Source organism: Sarcophilus harrisii, chromosome 1, assembly GCF_902635505.1.
Source record: "Sarcophilus harrisii chromosome 1, mSarHar1.11, whole genome shotgun sequence".
Lineage (NCBI taxonomy): Eukaryota > Metazoa > Chordata > Mammalia > Dasyuromorphia > Dasyuridae > Sarcophilus > Sarcophilus harrisii.
Window position 1 is genome coordinate 288,517,351 of NC_045426.1, and position 24,098 is coordinate 288,541,448.

Consider the following 24,098-nt stretch of genomic DNA (forward strand, 5'->3'; position numbering starts at 1 on the left):
ACATCAGTGCTTATTTAAATAAAGAAAGGTAGCACAATAAATACATCACACAACCCCAAAAAATCAAACCATTACTGCTATGTGTACAGAGAGGGGTACAGAGACCTGTGACTAAAAATATCAGAGGAATTACATTCAACAGATGTACAGTATAATCAACATTCCAGGCTCACACACACACACACACACACACACACATACATACACACACATATTTATATATTTATATTTTATATAGAGAGATCATTAAGTTTAGTGTATACAAAGAAAACAATATTATTACAAATACAATATTGTACTTTTTTCCCCACTCTTTACAGAACAAGACTACAACTTCATAGTCTAGGTACTGTGCTAAATATATACAAGAAACCTTCCCCCTTCCCCCCCCCCCCATCATCTTCAGACACTGCCAAGACTCAGGAAAACATATATTAAAGAATTCTGCACTCAAGGAAACCCAAATCAAAGATTTGACAATGGATGCAATTCAACCCAGCAATTGGACTTTTTCCCCAAAACCTGTGAAGGAAACAGAGGCAGAGTCGAAGTGGTCCCTTATATGTAAATATGACAGTACTTAATACAACTGGGTCAAAACCCCTCATGAAGGGATAAAAAAAGTGTTGTTTTTTTTTTTTTTTTTTAAATCTTGTCAGATTATGGGGAAGGTGTGTGTGTGTGTGTGTGTGTGTGTGTGTACAGTGGGAGAAAGAAGAAAGGGGAGGTAGCCATTTATTCTGGGGCTATTGGGGGAACCTGTGCTTATGGAAAATGTAACTTACCTTTTGTGGGTTGTTTCTCATTTCTATTAAATGGCAGCCTGCCCTTCTGCATATCCAGTTTCTTCTTGCTAAGAATACCCTGAAGGGCAGTGACAGTTATTATTGGAGACGAGAGCTCTGGCTCCGGGGTAGGTGGAAGGTGGTCTTCATTGTCCCAAACTTCCAAGGACCCCTTGATGGCTCCCTGCAACCCTCAAATTGAAGAAATAGAGCTGGACTCTTGTCATCTCCACAGAATGAAAAAGAGGTAAATAAAAATGGAGGCTGATACCTGACATTAGTCACCAAGCGTGTTTTAACTCCTTGTGGAGTAGCTTTTCACTCAGGCAACTTATGGAAAGGCTGCTCTATACAGTTTTTTCAATTATACACGGTATTTGTCATATTTACATATATTGCTATATATAGGGATGTTAAGAAAAACTAATTAAAAATAAAACAACCTAATCTTTATAAACTAAGTTACTAACAGTAAGAAAACTCCTATTCCTGCTGGGTGGTGGCCAGAAAATGCTTCACCTATCATCATTAGTACTAGTGCCATGGTATTCAAAATTCTGAAGCAAGGTATTACTTTTACTTAATGTGAATGGTGGGTCATTAAGTCAATTTTAATCTTGTGCTGAAATATCATATTGGGTCTTCTCACTTTATAAGTTTAACATTTCTGTTTCTTTTCTTAAACATGTACAGGATTTTATCAGTAGTAAAAGCAGAAAATAATTTTTTCACCCCTTTCATGGACTCCTCTCTTCTTCATCCTTTGAAAACATTCAGTGAGCGCCAACTGTGGGCAAGGCATTTTTCTCAGAGTTGGGGTGAGGAGATACAGTTGGGGGGAAGAGGTATGTGAGGGAGCAGGATAATCTCTATTTAAGCACCATCAAAAGCCAAATACAGAGTTCTCTCTAGTAGCAATAAAGAGGATTTTTTTCAGTGTAGCTAGGGCAGCCTTCACACAAGGAATGACTACCTACCATGTTGTATTTAGAGTAAAGTTCAGGAAAGGTCTTTTTCCCCATAAAAAAACCACCACCTTTAAATTCTACCATTATCCATTTATTCCTTTTAAAGCATCTTTCTCATTTAAAGTTCAATTACAGCCAAAAGCTAACATGTTAAATCCCTAACCACTTTTTGGAGAAATAGTGAAGCATGTCAGATATGTGGTTTCATCAGAAAAAAGAAACTCCAAGTGTAGAAAACTTCTTTCATGTAGATGAGCAACTTTCCTCTAAGCATTGTCTTAGAGACCTGTGACTTACCTCTTGTTCTTTCCTGACTGAGCTTTGATTACTAGTGAATGCTGATACCTGAGCTTAACAATTTAGCATGAAATTCTTTCACATAGGAGAGCTGTATTAGCAAGAGGAGGAATAACAATACCTATTACAGGTAAATGAAGACTAACTTTTGGTATTTGATAATTCATCCCAAGGCCAGCTGTAGAGAGCTGAAACTATTGACTTCAATGCACTGAGGTCAGGACTTCCGAGAGCTTGAGGCTAACTACCGATTGGACAATACTTTATGGGCATATGCTTGGAAAATGGTCCTTTCCACTATCTGTGCTGGCTCAATGATTGGTGTATAGAGTAGAGTAGGAGGGACTAGGGGGTGGAGTAAGACTAGCCAGACACACTCGGGGTAGACGAGGAAAAGGCGGTCACAGAGATTCTGCTTCCAGCCTGTTCAACCCTGCATCTAAAACCAAGAATAAAGGTTAAGGACTTTTGCTTATCCTGACTCCGGCTGATTCTGGGGTGTCCTGGGCGCTAGCGCGGTCATTACAGCCAGCCTTCAGCATAAACTCTAGAAAGTTATGTTGGGGCTCCTACAGCGTACTATGATAATAAAAAACCACTACCCACAGTTTGCTCACTGAATTCCTGTGTCAGCAGACATAATGAATAAATACCTTAAAAGCAGAAGACTAAGATTTTTATATTAATATTAAAAAAATATATTAATTTTTCTTCTCCTGATTCCACTGAGGTCACAAAGACAAAAAACCCTGAAAAAATTATTCAAAAACAAACAAAAAAGAATGAAAACTACACCCCACATGAAAATTAAAAATATTCTTTGGACCAAGAATATGTAAAAACTGGCTCAGAATAACAGTATTACTGAGATGCCTTTGCTGAACTAAAAGTCTTAAATATGAGGCACCTGAATAACAGGAACATTCAACATTAGATCAGTTCTCTTTCAGATCCACAAGACTGGGAGAAGCTTAGAAATTCTTAGCCAGGGCCACAAGGTCCCCTCCATGCTCACTTTTTTTTTGTGTGTGTAGGGAAAACATAAGTCTTGTTGGTCCCAAGGAAAAAAGAACTGAAAATTTAGGAAAGAAAGAGATTGATGGTCTCCTTGGTAACCAAAGAATAAGTTTCTGGATCCCTATATTCAAGCTAGCTAGGAAAGCAGCTTCAATTCACTAACTTTAGGAGAGCTCTGTCAAAATACTGGGGAAAAGTTACTTGGGAGTGTGAAAACTAGGAAGAATCTCCAAATGAGGTAAAATGTCCAAAGGACAGAGTGCAGTTGTAATTTCAATTCAACCCATGCAGCCTATGTAGAGACTAGGAGTGAATGAGATTATATGATAAAGACATTCTAGGAATCTGTGGGCCCCTGACAGATGGTGTTTGGGGATCTAGAGTTTAAGCTTACAATCCTGGCGGAATGGGATGAATAAAATGGAGTCTAATAGAAAGGCCATATATAATCCCTTTTGGTATTCATTGGCTAGTGACATGGGAGGAGCCTATGTAAACTTAATGGGCCTGACTAATTTTTTAAGCTATTTGCAAGGCTTGCTTGCAAAATGCCACAGGTCCCTTCCCTCTCTCATTTTAAAAATTCCAATGGCCTTTTAATATCTAGAGCAAATAAACACATTGCAAATTAAAGACCAAATATGGAATATGTTTGAAACCTGCTCAGGAATTCTGTGAGGAAATAGTGAAGAGCCCTCAATCTACTTTGGTCAATCAAAATCTTTAGATATCATGTTTGGTTCCCCATACCTCATCTTGTCCCAACATATAGCATACCAAAAAGAGAACAAGAGAACCAAAAAACTTCTAGCCACTTCTAGCTCCCACCATTCTTTTCATTTGGTAAACCATTTTGTGAGGTCTGGATTCCACAGGAAAGCTAGTTCTCTTTTCTGTTCTCCACCCCTTCCTGGAAGCCAGGCAGCTGAAAATGGCAAACATAAGCTCTCCACAAAATTCATTTGCAGGTAAGTTTGCTGGGAAGATCTGGGCAACTCTCCCTTAAGCAAGGAACTACACACATTAAAATATCACTTGTATTTGGGGATGGGGACTGAGGGGAAAGATGGAGCAAGGGAGAAAAAAGGGATCCTCATGTATACTTTTCTTCTGGTGCATGACAAAATATTGTGTGTGTGAGAGAATACAAACAAAATATTTCCATTATCACAAATATGCAGCACTAGAAACATAGCCACTAGTGAAGAGGCACCCTCCATGCATGTTATAAAGTGAGGACCACGGCTTCTCAGATGTAAACAGGCTGTTCTTGTGCGGTCAACAGTCTGTACATTGCGGCTGGCATTGTTTTCATGTGAATCTAGGTAGGGAGAAAAGAGTAACAGCCTGTCAAACAGAACCACAAAACTTTTATTATTTTAATCACTTTATCACTGAATATAAAGGAGGACCAGTCAGGAATTCCCTTCTCGGAAGAGCAGAGGAGATGAGGGGATCCTGGCCAAATTAACACAAAGAACTCCAAATTGGAAAAAGAAAAAAATAAAATCTTACATTTATATATGCTATATAAAAAAACATCATTGCTTGCTTTAGAAAAACACTGTTACCTTTGATAAGGAGTAGAGCAGCCTAATGGACAGAAAGCTAGCTATACAATCAAGAAGAGTTGGATTTAAGGTCCTAGAACTCTGGATAAATTAACTAATCTCCCAAGATCCTAAATTACTGTCCAAGGCTATACAAGTTACAAAGCAGCTATGATTGCTATTACAATATCTTGTTGTTATTGTTGTTATTTAGTCGTTTCTGTTATGTTCAAATCTTTGTAACCCAATTTGGATTTTTTTGACAGCTCATTTTATAGATGAGGAAACTGAGGCAAAGAGGGTTAAGTGCCTTGCCCAGGGTCACACAGCAACTAAGTGTCTGAGGCCAGATTTGGATTCAGGAAGACTAGTGTCTTCCTGACTTCATGTCTGGTATTCTATCCACTGTTTACCTAGTTACCCCCATGTTTATCTTATATTTAATTATTTTGTGTACATTTATATTTATCTAATGATTTCATATTGTCAACCACATGTTGATAAGATAAACCTATGTTCATCTTATGTTTAACTATTTTGTGTACATTTGTATTTACCTAATATTTTCATGTTGTCAACCACACAGACTTGGAGAAACTTATATGCTTAGATTCTAGAGGAATGAAATATAATTATTTTTAAAAAAATGTTTGTTATTTGACTGCAAGAGGGTATCCACATGACTAATTTTCCTCCCTATTAATGTATAATGGAAAGACATTATGATGAATTTTAAGGTTAAAGGAAATCAGGTCCATTTAAACTGTTAGTTGTGTCTCTTGATCAAAATTTTAAATTATTAATTCAAATCCATCCAATTACATAAAATAAATCTGAGAAGAAAGAGTTGAAGTTGCACAACATTTTCAGTGATGATACTTTTTAAAATCACTGTGTTATATATATATATATATATATATATATATATATATATATAAATGTGATGTCCATATCATTGAGGATTATAGACAGACTTTCTTTTCCTTGATTGTTAAAGCTGGCAAAGATAAACTTTTATTTTTTCCAACATAAAAATAATTTACCTCTACCTATAAGTTCTTTTTAAAATTTTTAATTATTATAGCTTTTTATTTACAAGATATATGCATAGGTAATTTTCAGCATTGACAGTTGCAAATCTTTTTCTCCCTATAAGTTCTTAAGTAGTAAGCTTCATTTTTTTGTATTTAGTAAATATTTGGTACTTAATAAATACTTATTGACAGATCTTTTCAGAAAGATAGGGAGTTCCCTATACCAATGAAATAGTTCTGCTCTAAAAACAAACAAAACAAAATTCTTTTGATACTCACTACAACCCTATGAAATAATAGTCAATATATTATTACTCACTTTTTACAGATAGAGACAGAAAATGTGAGTTGAAATCTGGCCTCAGACATTTACTATCTGTGTGACCCTGGGCAAGTCACTTAACTTTATTCAACCAGGATGACAACAGCACTTACCTCCCACAATTGTGATGAGGCTACAATGAAATAATATTTGCTCTAAGTGGCATATAAATGCCATCTATTTTAATATATAAGATTTACTAAGTGCTTTTCATTTATTATTTCATTTGATATTATATAAGGACTATAGTTATGATCACTACTTAACAAATGAGAAAACACAGAAAGTTTCAATTATTTGTACACAGACACAGAGCAAGCATCAGATTAAAGATTATAACTAGAGTATCTACTGATTCCAAGTCTCTGTTATCAACTACTACTGCCTCTATAGCGTTCCATTCTATGTTAAGTTTTCTATAGCTACTAGGTTATCACTACTATTACTCTGATACTTTTTTTGGTCATCCAACTCTTCATGTCTCCATTTGGAGTTTTCTTGGCAGAGATACTAAAGTAGTTTGTTCATTTTACAGATGAGGAAACTGAGGCAAACTGGTTAAGTGACCTGTTCAGGGTCACACAGCCTGTCACAAACCTGTATGAGGCCAAATTTAAACTTAGGAAGATGAATCTTCCTGACTGCAGGTGGGGCACTCTAATCACTGTCACATCTAGCTGCCCATACTATTTACTAATAATGAATAGAGCTCCTCAAAAAGAAGAGAGGTATAGCTCTAAAATTGGAGGGATTTGTAGAGTTCATCTAATCTAATATCTTCATTTTACTGATGAGAACAGATGTCTAGAGAGATTAAGTCAATATTGCATGGGTCATGATTCAAGGCTAAGCATCCTAGTTGGCATCAATAGTTGGCAGAACCTATTCCCTATGGTTTTAGTTTCTTTGAAAGTCTTAAGAACATTCAAGAAATCCTTTCAAAATTGTAGTTTACTTTTATATTGACCCAATTTATCCTGTCCTTTTAGGATATACTTATTAAGGCAATTACCAATCAGGTGATAGATGAAAGACTCCAGACAATCAAACAAGGGGCTAGGGTGGCATTTCCCCATTGGCCAAAGATATTTCAAACTGAAAATATGACCCACCCAACACAAAGTGCATTTACATTAAGTATATACTATATATATACATGTACATATATCTATATATGCATATACCTCTCCATAAATACATACATGTATATATAACATGCATATATATGTATTTATATATATAAAATCTATGATACACATACATTTAAGAAACTTAAGGTAATTTTCCATTGTTTTAATCTTAATAAAATAAATAAATTGTAAAGCTTAATGAGGAGGCCCAAACACTTTTTCATTAGGAGGAATGAAAAGGTCACAAAGAAGTAGAAAAATAACAAAACAGAAAAGAGGTTAAGAAAGAATAAGCTAAATAAAGACTGGGTGAAAAGAAGACCAAAAGTAACTTAATTCTACTTGACAGTCTCTCCAAACTACCAGTTATTCTCTGTTCTCAAAGCACATTGATTATTTTGTTTGATCCTCACAAGCACTCTGTGAGACAGATGTGATTATTCCCATTTGACAGATGAGGTTACTGAGGGCTCAAAAGGTAAATGACCAGTCCAACATTATATAGTTAGCTCTTATTTCAGATAGAATTTGAACTTAGGTTTTCTTGACTTCAAGTCTAGCACACTGTCATCTAAATGTCTTGACAAAATCAAAAGAAAAGGGTTTAAATTCTAGCAATAGAGAGGTGACTGAGGTGTGTAGAATATTTCCCTAATTAACTAGGGTTATTTAGCACTGAGATGAAAAAAATCAGAGGCTCATATAAGGCATCTTTCCTCACATATCTCAGACAGTCCTCTGGCTTGGATATTTACAGTTCTGCCCAGTGATTGGGTGAGCATGGAATGACTTCTATAGACCCCCTCTTCCAATCCTATGGACTTCAGCTCCTACCTCCCCAACAGCATTGGAGAGAATGTGAACAATCTTCTCATGGGGTGTGGCAACAACACTCTGTCCGTTGATTTCAATGATTCGATGTCCCACTCGAACTCCACCCCGCTCTGCTATCCCTCCTCGCATGAGGCTGCAAATCTAGTGTGGGGGGGAAAAAGACCAAATTAAGCCCTATTGACCTAGGAGTCACTGTAGTACCATACATAATACCAATCTCTGAGAAAATACTTGGAATTTGCAAGGAAAAAAAAGGGATTTGAATTTCTCCCAATAATCTTTCTTACACTAAAACCATGGCAGAGAGAAACTTCTCAGATGACACTCTGAATCACACAATATCACAAATCTAAATTTATACTATACTTTACTCTGAAGATCACAGCTCAGTCAGATCTTATTATAAAGAGCTATTTCTTCTGGCTACTTAAATTGCCCATTCCTTCAATTTTTAATTCTCCATAATAGATTATTTTCCTATAAAAGTCACAAATTCTGAGGCCCAAAGCATTTTCCAATATCCTGGTTGGGATTTAATGAATGAAAAACTACCTTGTGACATCAATACTGCCAAAAGGGTCCATGACAGACAGATGAACAGATAGACAGACAGACAGACACACACACACACACACACACACACACTCCACACATGGCCTTTGGATTAGGGGCAAATCAGAGTAGAGAAAAAAAGACCTAATAGAAGAATCTTACAATGGGTGGGTGATATTACTGCTAGTAGTACTAGAAATGGAAAAAAATGTGATTGATAAGCTCTTTAAGGAGGGGAACTCCTGTTTTTGCCTTTATATAACCAGCATTTAGTCAGAGCTTTCCACATTTTTTTTTTAACTGAAACTGTAATTTCATTGGTCTTGAGGGTGAAGGGCTTTCCTGTGAATGTCATCTAGAGGAACTGTATTTGGGGAGAAAAATCCAAAAAATTTTCGGAGGGGAAATGAAACTTGTCTAATTTGCCAGGATATTTTGAGGAGGGCAAATGAGTATGTAGCTAAGGTAGGAACCACAGATAAAGGGTAGATTTGTAATTTCAGTAAAAACAGGAAATTTCCAGGTAAGGAAAATACCTTTACCAATATAAGTTGGCACCCCTACAACTTATGTTATTTTAGAGAGTTGCTTAGAGCACTAGGAAGTTAACTGACTTTGTAAGATAGTGTATGATAGAGAAAGATTTGAATCTAGATCTCCTTGGCTTTAAATGAAGGTTTGCTCTATCAACTACACCATGGCTACCTCCTGAGAGCTTGTGAATGTAACTTAATTAAACTTGGGCTTTCACAATGCCTTTGACAAGGTTTTCTATAGCAAAGGCTATTACAAATTTTAGTTTTAATGTATTGGTTATACTTTTTGTTATAGATAAGACACAAAAGTCACACCTAAGTCATAGTAAACAAACAGAAGGTATGAAAGAAGTCCAGCAAATAAAGGCAAAGTGACTTTTCACATTGTAGATGGGATTGGAGTTCACAACAGAATGAGGTGAAGGATGAATATCCTTAGATCCCAAAGTCTAAAGTGTTGTCTTAACTTAAGCTAGTAAAGCTTAATAATTTTATTTAATTAAAAGCTATTTATTGAAATCCTATACAGTTTTGGGAGTCATCTGCATGGAGATGATATTTGAAACCACTGAAGTGGGAAAGAATCCTAGGAGATAAGAAAAGCTGTCTTAGGACTAAAATCGAAGCAATACTCAACAAAGAAGAAGAGGAGATGGAAGAACTAAGAAAAGTTGAAAGTCACAGCTGGTGAATATGAGAGGCAGGATTCAAATGCATTGCTTCCTTCTAGCCTGTCTTACCCTGGTCTGGAGAGAATATTTATCTGACCACTGGGGTACCTTTTATATTTTTAAGTGAAAGCAGTCAGACTATATGGGCTCCGGCTTTTCTCAATTAAGATGAAATCTTTAGAGGAAGGAAAGATGAGTGAATCTAAGTGTGCTGATTTCCCCTCTTTCTTTGGAGACACAACAGACTTGAAAAATACTAACTATATTTCTATTGGCGTTTCTGTCAAATATTTGGCTGATAGTACTTACGATTCCATTCTGGACACTGAAACCCAGCTGATATCGGAGGTCTGGTCTTCTGATCAGCACAGTAGTGACTGGGGGGCATCTTACAATGTTCAGCTTTACTCGAGATTGATTCTTTAAACCCTGAAAGAAACCCATGGATATAGTAAGGACAAAGAACAAGTAACAAGGCAGTCAATAACAAAGGAAAAAACAAATCCCAATAGGCAACTTTTTTTTTTTTTTTTAAACAATATTCCCTTCCCTTTCTCTAAGATCCTGCCAAATTGACCTGTTTCTTATATACAACATACAGTATCCCATCTTGGTGCCACTGAAGCCTAGAATGGCCTCCCTCCCCACCACACCTTGATGAATTTCCTCTTTCTTCAACACAAGGCTCAAGCATCACCTTCTACATTACTCCTTTCTAGAGCCCACACTGGGAGAGAGGGAAAGAGAGGCTCCTTAACAACCTGCTATTTATTCAAAATATACTTATAAGCACAATTATCTACCTTGATAGAATGCAAACTTTTTAAGAATAGGGGTTGTCTCATTGTCTTTATAACCCTACGACAGTATCAAATAAGCTCCATGGAATATCTTTGTATTTCTGTTCCTATCACCCAACACTGTGCTTGCTACATAGTGGATGCTTAAGTAAATGTTGATTTTTCACTAATAATAAAAATATTTAAAAAGCATGATTTACAAAAGCTTTAGACTCAAAATAACTCTGTGGGATAGGTGCTATCACTATCCTCACTTTATACATAAAAAAGATGTTGAGAGATTTTAAGTGACTTTTTTAAAAAGTGACTTTGAGTCATTACTAGCTAACAGGCCTTCCTGACTCTGAATTTTAAGCACTCTACCTAAAATGCCACCTATCTTCTGCTATATGCACTGTGATTGCAAAGTTCCTAGCATGGATAAGGCTTTAAACTGGTCATATCTTTTAAAATAAAAAGCTTTAATAAGAGAGAGAGAAAGAGAGAGAAAGATTGTAAACTGGTTCCTGATTCAACATTAAATAAAATTATTGCCCTAACTCTTAAAAAACCCCTAAGACCTTTTAAATGCAGTCATTTTGGCTCCCAAGAAAGATATTTATGTGGGGTACTTTCTTTTTGTTAAAAAAAAAAAGTTAAATTAAAACAGGCATTTATTTCACTAAATATTACACGTGTATTACAATTACATGTAAAACATTTTTAAACATTCATTTTTTGTTTCATAATAATAACTTTTTATTTTCAAATTACATGCAAAAATAGTCTTCAACATTCACTCTTGCAAAACCTTGTATTCCAAATTTTCTCCCTCCCTTCCTTCCACCTTCCTGTTCTACAAAGCAAGTAATCTAAGTTAAACATGTGTGGTTCTTCTATACATATTTCCACATTTATCATATTGCATGAGAAATATCAGATTAAAAAGGAAAAAATGAGAAAAAAAAAGAGCAAACAACAACAAAAAGGTGAAAATACTATGTTGTGATCTACATTCAGTCTCCACAATTCTCTTTCTGGATGCAGACGACTCCATCACAAGACCATTAGAATGGTTTGAATTACCTTATTGTTGAAAAAAGTTATATCTGTCAGAATTGATCATTATATAATCTTCTTGTTGCCCTGTAAATCTTCTCAGTTTATGTAAATCTCTCCAGGCCTTTCTGAAGTCATACTGCTGATCATTTCTTATAGAACAATAATATTCCATAACAGTCATATACTATAATTTATTCAGCCATTCCCCAGGATATTCACTCAGTTTCCAGTTCTTTATCACTACAAAAAAGGGATGCTACAAACATTTTTGTACATGTAGGTCCTCCCTTTTTTATGATCTCTTTGGGATACAAATGTTGGGGCCCAGAGGGCCTGGGGCAAGAAGTTTGTGCTGACACAGGGCTCAGGGGTCATGGGCCCAGGCAGGAAATCTGTGCGGCTTGAAGACAGGAAAGTATTATGTTGTAGTTCCCCTGACAGACATGAGACCAGGGCCTTGCAAAGGTTGTTAATAATAGTTCAGGTCAAAGAGCAAGTCACAGTGACCCCAAAACATGCTTGTCCCGAGAAGTGCTCTGTCATCAGGATGTGAGCTCCCAAGACTTTCCTGACTCATCCACTGCAGCATAAAGTTGTTTGGCAAGGTCTCCAACCTTTCCTGAATCACCCATGTCAGCATAAGTTTACTTCCTTGAGGTTGGTGTGTAGAAAGGTGGATATAAGGAGGGACTAAAGATCATAAAGGAGGCAAGGGAAGGCAGAGGAAAGCACCTCTAATAAAGAGCACCTTGATTTCATCTCTTCTGGCTTGCGACTCTCTTTGTGTAACCACGCTGATCATGATTCGGATGCACACCAAAGCCCAGATAGGGGATTGACTCGGCTACTTTAAAACCTTAGGTATTGACATACAGACCCTGTCAATGGTCTAGTAGAGAGACACTGCTAGATCAAAGAGTATGTATGCACAGTTTGGTAGCCTTTTGGGTATGGTTTCAAATTGCTCTTCAGAATGGCTGGATCAGTTCACAACTCCACCAACAATGTATTAGTATCCCAGTTTTCCCACATCCCCTCCAACATTTATCATTATCTTTTCCTGTCATCCTGCCAATCTGGGAGGTGTGTAGTGTTACCTCAGAATTGTCTTAATTTTCATTTCTTTAATCATATGACTAGAAGTGGTTTTAATTACTTCTGAAAATTGTCAGTTCATATCCTTTGACCATCTATCAATTGGATAATGGCTTGTATTCTTATAAATTTGAGTCAATTCTCTCTATATTTTAAAAATGAGGCCCTTATCAGAACCCTTAGATGTAAAGATTTTTTCCCAGTTTTCTTGACTGCACTGGTTTTGTTTGCACAAAATTTTTTTAATTTAATATAATCAAAACTATCCATTTTACATTTCATAATGTTCTCTAATTCTTCTTTGGCCATGAATTCCTTTCTTCTCCACAGATCTGAGAGGTAGACTATCTCTTGTCCTCCTAATTTGCTTATACCAACCCATTCAAAATTTAGTATCAATTATACATGTGAAATTGTGAGTAATTTATTTGAGAAAATGGACTATTTTCAAAGCTACCATTAAAATACTGTTAACTCCTGTAGTTCTGCAGACAATTGTCACATAGTTTCTTTACCAAAAAGGCAAAGTGTTAATTAAGATAAGTTAGCTAAACACCTCTTGAAGTCTGGGGGGCAGGAAATGTGAAGGAGAGGAAGAGAAATAAGAAAATGCCTTTTTTGGGTGAAAATCCAAACTCCAGATTTTTGCAAAGCAGGTGCGTCAGATTGGCATGACCAACTCCTGGTTACTCTCTATGGATTATTCAGAACCTCTGTCTTCTACTATTCTCAGGTGCTGGGTGCTCATTTGACATTTTACTGTTTACTGGCACTTACAAAAGGAAATGGGAGGTGAAGATCAACTCAGCTAATTCTACCCCATGCAGAAGGTAATAGGTTTCATGATGAGGCAGAATATCATTGAGATGAATGAGTGAACTGAAATTGGGAAATGACTCATGGGTTTTAATTGTCCAGAGTATTTCTGCCCAATCCTTTTGTCTTCCCTATCTTATTAGTGTAAATTCTTCTCCAAAAAAAATCTCCTAAAACAAAAGGATTAATATTCTCCTTTTGGGGGCTAGTTAAAACAATCTCTCCACTCTGGTTTTAGTTTGAGATCCCTTCTTCCTCTCCCTTCCTTCCTAGTGTAGCTGAAAGAAACATTTTATCGAAGAATGTATCCATCCCCACATAGTTATTATCTCTCTTAGGAAAAGCATCAAAGTTGGATAATAAGTAAGAGAACCAAAGGGAATATTTTTAAATTATGAAAGAGGTAAATTTTTATTTATGAAATAGAAAAAAAAATCCCTAACTTTACTGTTGGAGATCATTGTTTCAACAGCAAATTAAATAGCAATGGCCATTTCAAAACTGAGTGCTAAAGAACCAGGAATAACTGTTAGTCCTGGATATGGCATTAGCTTTGTCACAGAGAATAAAGAGAAGGGACAATTTGGTTCTTCTCTGATCAAACATATATGGTATGGTTTCTGAATAATGTTATCACCTAGTAAGAAAACTTATAATAAAGTGCTGGCAGTAGATTAAAAAAAAAAATACAGAGTTCAAATGCTGCCTTTGACATTTAGTGCTGTGTGACTGTGGAAAAGGCAATTTGTTGGAGCCTAGACAACAAACACAAAATCAGAACCGGGTAACTAGGGTCACACGCCCTAGAGAGGCATTCCAGGCACAGATTGCTTCTAGAGATAAGGAAGCTTGTATTGAGCACACACCTCAATGGAAACATCTCCCTTTATGACTGATTAGTGCTTGTTGCTGGGGCTAACATTTGCCCTATATATGTGTGTGTATACAAGGGAACTGTGGGGCAGAGTCAAGATGTAATCCAGGTAATAAACTTCTACAAATGAACAAGATGGGCCAGGTGTTCTCTTGGGGTATCGCACACTGATTGTGACTGGGGACATCCGAAGACCTGGGAAAGGTAAGTTGGCTGCCAGTTGCTAGTAGGAAGCAATAGCAATTAATCTCTCTGAGTCTCAATTTTCACATCTGTAAATGAAGATAGATACTAAATGGAGTGACATCATCATCAGATTGAAGACCTGGTAACTGTAGGATAGTGTGATTTTTATCCTCACTTTACAATGGGGAAACTGAGACAAACAGAAATTAAAGTTACTTTCCCAGAGTCATATAGCTAGTGTCTGAGGCCAAAATTTGAACTCAGGTCTTTTTGACTGTATGTAGGCCCAGAGTTTCATCTACCTAGCTGCCTCTAAGATTAAAATTCAGATAAACTTCTGATTATAGATAGTGATTTGCTTCGATGGAGGAACTTTCCACATTGGGAATTCACTATACCAATTAAGTCATATGGACACAAAATGCACATATGTATGCATACACATGTACATATGATAGAGATATGATATGTATGCATGTATGTATCTATGGAACTGCACATACACAGAATAAATAAGGTTATTGGATAATAGATTTATATTTAGAATAAATGTATGCATATGATGACCCTATTTATGTTGAGTGAAATGTTACAAATGATATCTATATTATACTTATATATACATGTATATCTGTTTATATGTATATATACATATACACGTATGTATGTGTACACATAAAAATAAAACATATACATATATTGCTTCCAACTACAAATTATCTAATAACCCAATTCATTTTATGATAGGATTTTTTTTTATATGTGTATATTCTGTGTGTGTGTGTGTGTGTGTGTGTGTGATGCTTCCAGTTGTAAATCTTTTATCCAATGACTTTATTGATGCCATCTCAGAGGATGTTCATTTGCTCTGGTCTTCTCTGTGTTTCTATAACTTTAGCTCCTATGAAGCCACTTCTATTGTTGGGTCCTTATTTCCAACTACAGAGACACACCCAGACAAGATAATTATTCTTGAAAGAGTCAACGTCATTGTCTGGGCCCTCACATATAACCCTTCTTCATCAGTTTCATAGAGCTTTCTTAAATTAAATGATAATCTAAACCTCTACCCTGAAGAGGCAAAGTGCTTTTGGGAAAATCCTAGTTTATTCATATGCTTGTTTCCAATCAATCAGAGCCCGGGACACAGAAGAGAAGCAGTCCTCAAGAAGCCACAATTTTCTTTCCATGGACTAGGAAGTGCAGAGAGAGAAAAAGAGGGATGGAATGAGTTCTGGTAAATGGAGTAGAGATCAACTTGTAAGTAGATCAAATCTGTAAAGTCCAAAGATGGATTGGGGAAAAGCCGCATCTGTGAAATATTTTCTGGGCAGGGGAAGTCCTCCAACATATATACAGTCATTTGCATTTCCCCCTACCCCCCACAGCTGTTGACAATCACTATTCTTTGGTCCAATATAACTGAGGAAGACCATTACTGTTTTCTGCATTTTAGAGACACACAAATCCTCCCCTCCCTTCCCCCTTTCCCCTCCCCCACCTCCTCACCCACCCCCACACCGACTTAGAAATGTGATAATCTAATATGGAGCCAGATCCACCTAATGGAGTCCGTATATTGAGGCAGACTGCCATACTGGGGAAAGAGTGTAGGGTCTGGAATCCCAAGACATGGAATTTGCTACCTTCCAGATGTGTAGAATTTCATGAATGAAAAAGCATTTACTGTTGGGCTGTTAGGTGGCTCAACTGATAAGAGTGTCAATCAAAGAGTAAAGGAAGACTTGGGTTCAAATCTGACCTTAGATAGCTGTGTGACCTTAGGCAACTAACAACTCTGTTTGCCTCAGTTTTTTCATTTGTAAAATGAGCTGGAAAAGGAAATGGCAAGCCATTGCAAGTATTTTTGCCAAGAAAATCCCAAATGGTGGTCATAAAGAGTCAGCCATAACCAAAAAATGAATAAAGAGAATTTTAAAATTCAATTATTAAAATATTTTAATAAAAATTCATGGACTCCAGACATCAAAAATCCCTATATAAACTCTATGATCCTTAGTCTTTAGTTTCTCAAGGGATTCAGGGACTCAGTTTTCTCTTCTGTAAAATGAAACAGTTAAAGTTACTGCTAAACTCCCTCCTACTTCTACAATGATAATCCTCTCACCACAATATTCCTACTCTCCCAAATCTTTCCTTCATTTCCTGTTTTTGAAAACATACCTGTTGGAAAGATAAGTCTAGGTAGTCTCATATAATGACAATATTGAATGAAAATTTTGTTTCAGGAATGCTCTTCTTCCTCTTCCTTTCCCCATGTTACTCTATGTGCCAAGGAAGACTGGCAATTTTCTCCTAAGCAAATGAAACGATTTTTACTTTGAAGGATTGGGCAGAAATGCATGATTCAGCTTTCTCTCTCTGCCTTTATGTGGCTCCAGGGTAAAAACACTGCTAAATACTGCTTAACTGCTTTGTGAAATACTTGAGTTCTGGCTGTCAGTTTACCACATGTGCTCATTTCCAAACTTCCAATTCACTCAAATGGTTAGTGAGACCAGGGAGTTAAGAAGGTCAAAGTTGTTGGTTCAATTCATCAGCCAGATGGCTTTTTTTTTTTTTTTTTATCATTTAGAAGTCCATAATTCACATTCATCTCACATATGTATAATTTTGATCATAAAGGGACTAGGAAAGAGTGTTGTTGGGAAATAATGTCTATCCCTACTATGATAAAAAGATGCTTAAAAGCTCAGACTGTGTAGTGAGGGAGACCAGTAGCATTATCTTCCTGTCTGAAGGGTTGCATGATACAGTGAAAGGAATTCTGGATCAGAGGAGTTATTTTAAAATCTTGGTTCTGCTATTTATGAATTGTGTGACCTTGGGGAAGTCAACCCAACTCTTGGGACCTCAATTGACTTGAGTAATTTTAGGGAATGGGTAGCTACCATTGGTAAGTGGTAACATAGAGCACTGGGCCTGAAGTTAGGAAGACTCATCTTCCCGAGTTCATATCTGGCTTCAGATACTAACTATATGACCCCAAGTAAATCACTTAATCCTGTTTTCCTCAGTTTCCTCACCTGTAAAATGAGCCAGAGAAAGAAATGGTAAACCATTCTCATATTTTTGCCAAGAAAACCCCAAATGGGATCATAAAAAGTTGGACATGACTGAAACGACTGAACAACAACAACAAATATGAGTAAATTAAAGAAGATCATATCTGAGGTCTTTTCAGCCCTAAATCTATGCTTTTGTATTATAGAATATGGCACTGGAAGGGGCCTAAAGACCATCTAACCCAGGAGTTCTTAACACGTTTTGTGTTATGGATCTCTTTGGCAGTCTAATGAAGCCTACAGACACTCCCTTCTCAGAATAATATTTTCAAATGCATAAAATAAAATACATAAGATTTTACAAAGAAAACCAATTATAATAAAATATATTCAAATGGATATATTTTTTTTAACATCCACTGATCTCAGGTAAAGAACCTCTGGACTGTCTCAACTCTATCATTTTACAGATGAAAGACAATTAAGACTTAAAGAATTTAAATGACTTTCTCAAGTAGGGCTAGAACTAGCTGTTCTTTACCATTTTCAGGGTTAATTCATGGATAAGCTTTCCTCAGCCATCCCCAGGACTCAGTGAGGCAAAAACTAGAACAAAATGGTTAGGCAGGTTTTCAAAATTCTTCTCTTTCAGAGTCTAGTAGACTAGGGCTAGCTTTTCAATTTCCTTTTTTTATGTGCCAAGAGCTCTTCAGAGTTCCTTGTTCTCAGATTTCATTCATGCTCAGATTTCTATTGCTTTAAAAAATAATTAATGTGAGTTAGTTCTTTCAGTGTGGGAGCTTTGTTTCTATTTAATTTTAGTTCCACCACTGCCAATATCCCCGTTTTGCTGCTTTTTGGGGCTACTGTGTTTTCTTAAGAGATTCAAGTCTTCTAATTGCTGGAATTTAGTTGATGCTCTCTGGTTTACTTAATTTCGTGCAGATACTGATGAATGTCTTCTGGTGTCTCCCAAAGGTCCCTATAAAAAACTGTGTGACAAATGACCTGATATTTCTTAGTGGTGCAACGGGGTAAGGTCTATCTGAGTAAATATCAGTCATCAGAATATCTAGTCACTATGCATGACAATGTATCCTTTTATCTTCCTTATATACCCCTCTAGAGTTTTTCTTGGATTGCTCTTAGCTGGGATAGGGGATTTAAACTAACTCACTTTTTTTTTTTTTTGGGTCCCTCCTCAGGAAGAAATGACAAATTCTGCCTTTTAACTATTGTTTCAATAATGGGGTGAGGACTGGAAATGATAGAAATGATATTTTGCTGGTACAGAGTATGTGTTAGTGGTGGGATTGGAATGTAGGCCAGCTCTCTATTATACCAAGCCACCTGTTATTTCTGTATTCTAGGCCTGGAGTCAGAAGACTCCTCTTCCCAAGTTCAAATTTGGCTTCAGACACTTAATAGCTGTATACTCTTAGGCAAATCACTTAACACTGCTTGTCTCAGTTCCCTTATCTGTAAAATGAGCTGGAGAAGGAAAAAGTAAATGACTTTGGTATCTTTGTCAAAAAAAACCCCACATAGGGTTGGAAATGACTGAAACAATTGAACAACAACTGTCTTTTATTTCAATGATACCATCTACACTTATATAAGGTGCCCCAAAAGTCTTAATGCAATTTAAAGCCATTAAAGTTCTGCAAAATTAACAAACATTTTTTTAAAAGCCTGATGTAAAATAGCTTCCCATCTCTGCAAAAGAGGGGAATAAGTGCCTTCTTGTGTTTCTTCTTTGGAATAAATCTTGTTGTAATGACAGGCTTTTTCTCATAACTGAGGAAATCTCTACTATATTCTATTATTTTATAAATTTGGGGTAACTTAGAGCATGATAGATAATTTTTGTCTTTGTTAAATTCACTGTGAGGAGTGTAGGTAGAAAAATCTAGTTTTTCTATAAAGTTAGGTGGGGGGAAGGGGATAGAGAGGTGGATCTAGAGTCAGGGAAAAATAGTAATAGTTAAGAGCATTTATTTGGTGCTAACTAGGTGCCTAAGCACTGTGATTTTTAATTAGGATCTCACTGGATCAGAGACAAACAGAGATTAAGGGACGTGTCCAGAATTACACAATTAGTATGAGTCTGTGGCCACATTTGAACTCAAGTCTCTTAAGCACTTTATCCACTGAACCACCTAGTAGATCTGAGCACAAATATGATTTCAGATTGTTACTATGTGATCTCTGAGCAAATACCTTAATTTCTCTCTGCCTCAGTTTCCTTGCCTGTAAAATGAAAATAATAATAATATATCCTACCTCCCAAAGTTACTATTGAAGATCAAATGAGATGACTTCAAGGCAAGAAAGGCTCTCTATTTACTACTCCACACTGCTTCTCACTACTTCACTTGCCCTATTTATAATATTAGCACTCTGTACCACAGGATTGTCGAGCAAAGAATACATTATAAACCTTAATAAATCACATTTACATAGAGCTTTAAAAACACCTATTCTCTCATTTAAAAATAAGCAAATGCTGGTATATGGAAAACAAAAAATTCACCCTATAAATATATATTCACTATATAAACCATGAATTTTCATACTAGGAATCTTATTTTTAAAGTGAGCAATGTGTGATATTCATCCTGAGTAAAGTTCTCTTCTAATCAGGACACTTAAAAAAACTCTTAGGGTGTCATACAGTGGATCCACATTCCTGAGTAATGCCCAGAGCATATTAAAATTTAATTGTAATTACATGTAATTAAAGTTTTTTCTTCCTTTGAGTCCAAATCAGTCATTATGCAACTTTGAAATACCTCAGAAGCAAGCAAGATGGTACAATGAATAACTGGGCCTAAATTCAAATTTGTCCTTATATATTTACTAGTTATGTGATATTTTCCCTTATTGATTCCCCTTCCTCTCTAATTTAATGGTTTTGGCTCTTTGAACAGAAAGAGCCAAATATCTTAGTTAAATAATATTTGGGGATTCAGATTTAGAAAACATGAACATTCCATTTAGTATAGATCAGGGGTCTTTAACCTGGGATCTATAAACTCATTTTTTGAATATTCTGATAACTGTACTTGATTCCCATTGTAATTCTATATATTCTATATTCTATCTTATGATTTTGGGAAGGAATGCCCAGGGTTCACCAGACTGCCAAAAGGGTCCCTGACATACCAAAAAAACAAAAACAAAAAACAAAACAAAAAAACACAAAACCTCCTAATGTAGACACAGTCTACTTTCAGGTACAGTAGACTATTTTTGATCAACTGGTTTTTATACCTAGCATTCTAGAGGTATTCCAAAAAACATACCTAAGAGGCATTATTAATTTTTTTGAGGCAATTGGGGGCAATAGGGACAGAGCCAAGATGGTAGGGAGAAGCCAGGAAGTTACCTGAGCTCAGCCAACTTTCCCTCTTAACAACTTAAACAACTTAATCAAGCCTCTAAAATTCTAATTCTAGAGCAACAGAATGGCACAAAACCAAAGTGAAACAATTTCCCAGCCCAAAAGAATATAGAAGGACTTCAGAAAAGGTCTGTCTCATTTGAGTAAAAGAGGAGCACAGCCTAGTGCAAATGGTGTCGGGGCAAATGAGTGGGAGGCAAAACAGATCAGCAAACTGAGGCTCTGTGGTCCTACATCAGTAGTGCAGTGGCAGAGCAGGCCAGCTATAAGGCTTCTAGCCCCAACGCAGAAGGCAAATTGCCACAAAATCAAGAGTACAAGAAGAGCCACTTCAGCTCAATGGGCTAGCCACCAGCACTGCAGGCCCCAGAGCAGAAAGGCCCCCAACACAAGAAGCTTGGTGCAATTTCCCTTGTGTCCCAGGAGCAGAGCTAACTTAAAAAAAAAAAAAAAAAAAAAAAAAAAAAAAAAAAAAAAAAAAAAAAAAAAAAAAAGCAAAAACCAAAAAAGAGCCCTGACCATAGAAAGCTACCATTACAACAGAGAAGATCCGAATATAAAATCAGACGAAGACAACAATCTCATGGAGACCTGTATAAGAAACCTTAAAGGGGATCATGAATTGATCTCAAGTCCAAAAAATCCCTCTTGGAAAAGCTTTAAAAGAATTTTAAAAATCAAACATGAGAGGCAGAAAAAAAGATTAGGAAAAGAAATGGGAGGTGTGTATAAAAGAATCAACAGCTTGGAAATATAAGCACAAAAAAATTGACTGAAGAAAACAATTCCATTTAAAATGATAATTGGCCAAATGGGGGAAAAAATCCACTAAAGAAAACAACTTTTTTTTTTTTTTTTTTTTTTTTGGAGGCAGTCAGCATTAAGTGACTTGCCTAAGGTAAATGCAAGTAAATGGCTGAAATCACCTTCAAATTCATGTCCCCTTGACTCCAGGGCCAGTACATTAACTGCCCTGAGGCATGTTTTTAAGATGATTTTGTCTTCCTTCCCTCAACCCTAATTTCAAACTTTCTCCATTAGAATGGAAGTTTTTTGAGATCTGAGACTGTCTTTTTACTTGTATTTGTAAACAAATACATATACTTGGCATACAGTAAAAGCTTAATAAATACTTAATAAGCACACAGTGAAATGCATGCAAGTACTAGGGGAAATGCCACCCAACACCAAAAACAAGGAATCATGAACATTAGATGTCCCTTTTTTGATCTTAAGCCTCAATTAATGAGCCATGTTTTTTAGCAGAGAAAAACCAACCAAAGCACTATCCTGAACATTAGGGAAATGCCTAGAAATACATGTCTTGTGCTACTTAATCAGGAATAACTTGTACAAAAGGAAAAGAATTAACTCTTCCAAAACCTGTGCACTACCAGGTTGACTTCTAATAATATTCACATTCAGTTTTCCATCAAATTTTTTGCTTATAAAAATAGTTTTATAACTATTTGAATGTTTAGGGATTCCATGGACTTTCCCAGGGCACACTACTTGAGCCATGCCAAGTCTGTAGCAGTAAACTGGTGAGTTTCCTTGACTAGTCATGATTAACATTGAAGAACAAAAGTATTCCATTATATCAGGCATTATGAATATCTAATAACTGCTTTTTCTAACTTATTTTTGGCTTTTGAATTACTTTTTTTCAACAGAATCTCTTAAGAGCCTTCAAAGCTACCACTCCATAGTTCTGCTTTTAAGTCTTTTAATCTACGATACACAATCCCCCAGATATGATTAAGATACCTTAATAATGCTCTGACAAGTGGAAAGAGGGAGGCCAACAAGGCTGGTACCATTAATGGACATGATTTGGTCCCCAATATTTAGCTTTCCTGATTTCTCTGCTGGTCCTCCATGCATCATATTGGCTATGATCACTGTTGGCAAGATGGATCCCCAGCCAGATTCCACAATTACCACACCCAGGATTTCACCTTTTTGCTTCTCTATAAAAACCTGAAAAAGAAGAAACACATAAAGCTTGAATCAGACACTGTCTGTGATAGCAAGAGACAATAAGGTCCTTCCCTTCCTCACTTTTCCGAAATAATCTATTTTCCATATTGCTCTCTCTCCTTTTTTTCTGATAGCCTGTGCATTTAAATTTGTTTCAAATAATTGATCACTTAAGAATATTTCTTTCAGTGACTAATGTGGAAATGTTTTACATGATTGGATATATATAACTTGTCAGATTGCTTACTATCTCAGAGAGGGGGAAGGGAAGGGAGAATTTAGAAATCAAAATAAAAAAAAAACCCAAATGTTGAAAATTATTTTTACATGTAGTTTACATGTAATACTTTCTGGGTTAATTTATATAGTATTCGCTCAGAAAGAGCCTAAGAAACTTTTGTACCTACCTCCACCCATCCCCTACTTCCAGCACCTAGTAAATGCCAGGTTATTTTCTAAGTTTTTCATCTGATATTTAATAGTTAGGAACGGCAACATGAGCTGGTCGAAAGACTGCAAGATGTGACATTAGAAGATGCCTGAACTTGAGTCCTGGCTCTCACGTTTATAGGGGTGCCTCTGTTTCTTCATCTACAAAGTGAAAGGGAGAGGAGTGTTATGACTAGAAAAGCATGATGACCCATACTGAAGGTCAGCTTCTGTGTGACTTCTAACTTTTAAACCCAGACCACTCTAGAGCAAGACTGTGATTTGCACAACAGTTGCAACTTCTGCATTGGCCTAGAGAGTTTTCTATACAATGGAATCACAGGTGTGGGCCATAAAATAAGTGGATATAATAAAATACTTGCACTAGGTGGTGATGGTGGGGGGTAGAGCCCTAGCCTCAGATTCAGGAAGATTGAATGTGGCCTCATTAGTTGTGTGCTCCTTGGAAAATCACTTTAACTCTCTTAGCCTCACCCTCCTCATATGTAAATTAGGGATTATGATAGGGCCTCAGGATTGTTGTGAGATTCAATTGAGATAATATTTGTAAATAAAATGCTTTGAAAACATTAAGGTACTTCATAATTGCTATCTATTATTATTGTCATCACAATTTTGCTGTGAAGTGGCTCTGCACACCTTAAACAGCACCACATAAATGTGAGTTGCTGCTGATTTATTAAATGTCTATTGTGTGCATGACTTAAGCAAGAAATGCTTAAGAAATATAT

At 36.3% G+C, this 24,098-nt stretch overlaps 1 protein-coding gene across 5 annotated transcripts in view; it reads right to left on the reverse strand.

Annotated features, from left to right (window-relative positions):
• Nucleotides 1-4,086: 4,086 nt before the first annotated feature.
• The window catches only part of APBA1 (amyloid beta precursor protein binding family A member 1), a 290,257-nt gene continuing 270,245 nt past the window's right edge, over nt 4,087-24,098 (reverse strand). For all 5 annotated transcript variants that reach the window (XM_031943563.1, XM_031943568.1, XM_031943565.1 and 2 more), the window contains 4 exons: nt 22,705-22,917; nt 10,006-10,125; nt 7,938-8,078; nt 4,087-4,388 (listed from right to left, as the gene is read on the reverse strand). In XM_031943563.1, coding sequence (XP_031799423.1) covers nt 4,317-4,388; nt 7,938-8,078; nt 10,006-10,125; nt 22,705-22,917 — 546 coding nt within the window. In that variant the 3' untranslated portion in view covers nt 4,087-4,316. The remainder of the gene's footprint in view (nt 4,389-7,937; nt 8,079-10,005; nt 10,126-22,704; nt 22,918-24,098) is intronic.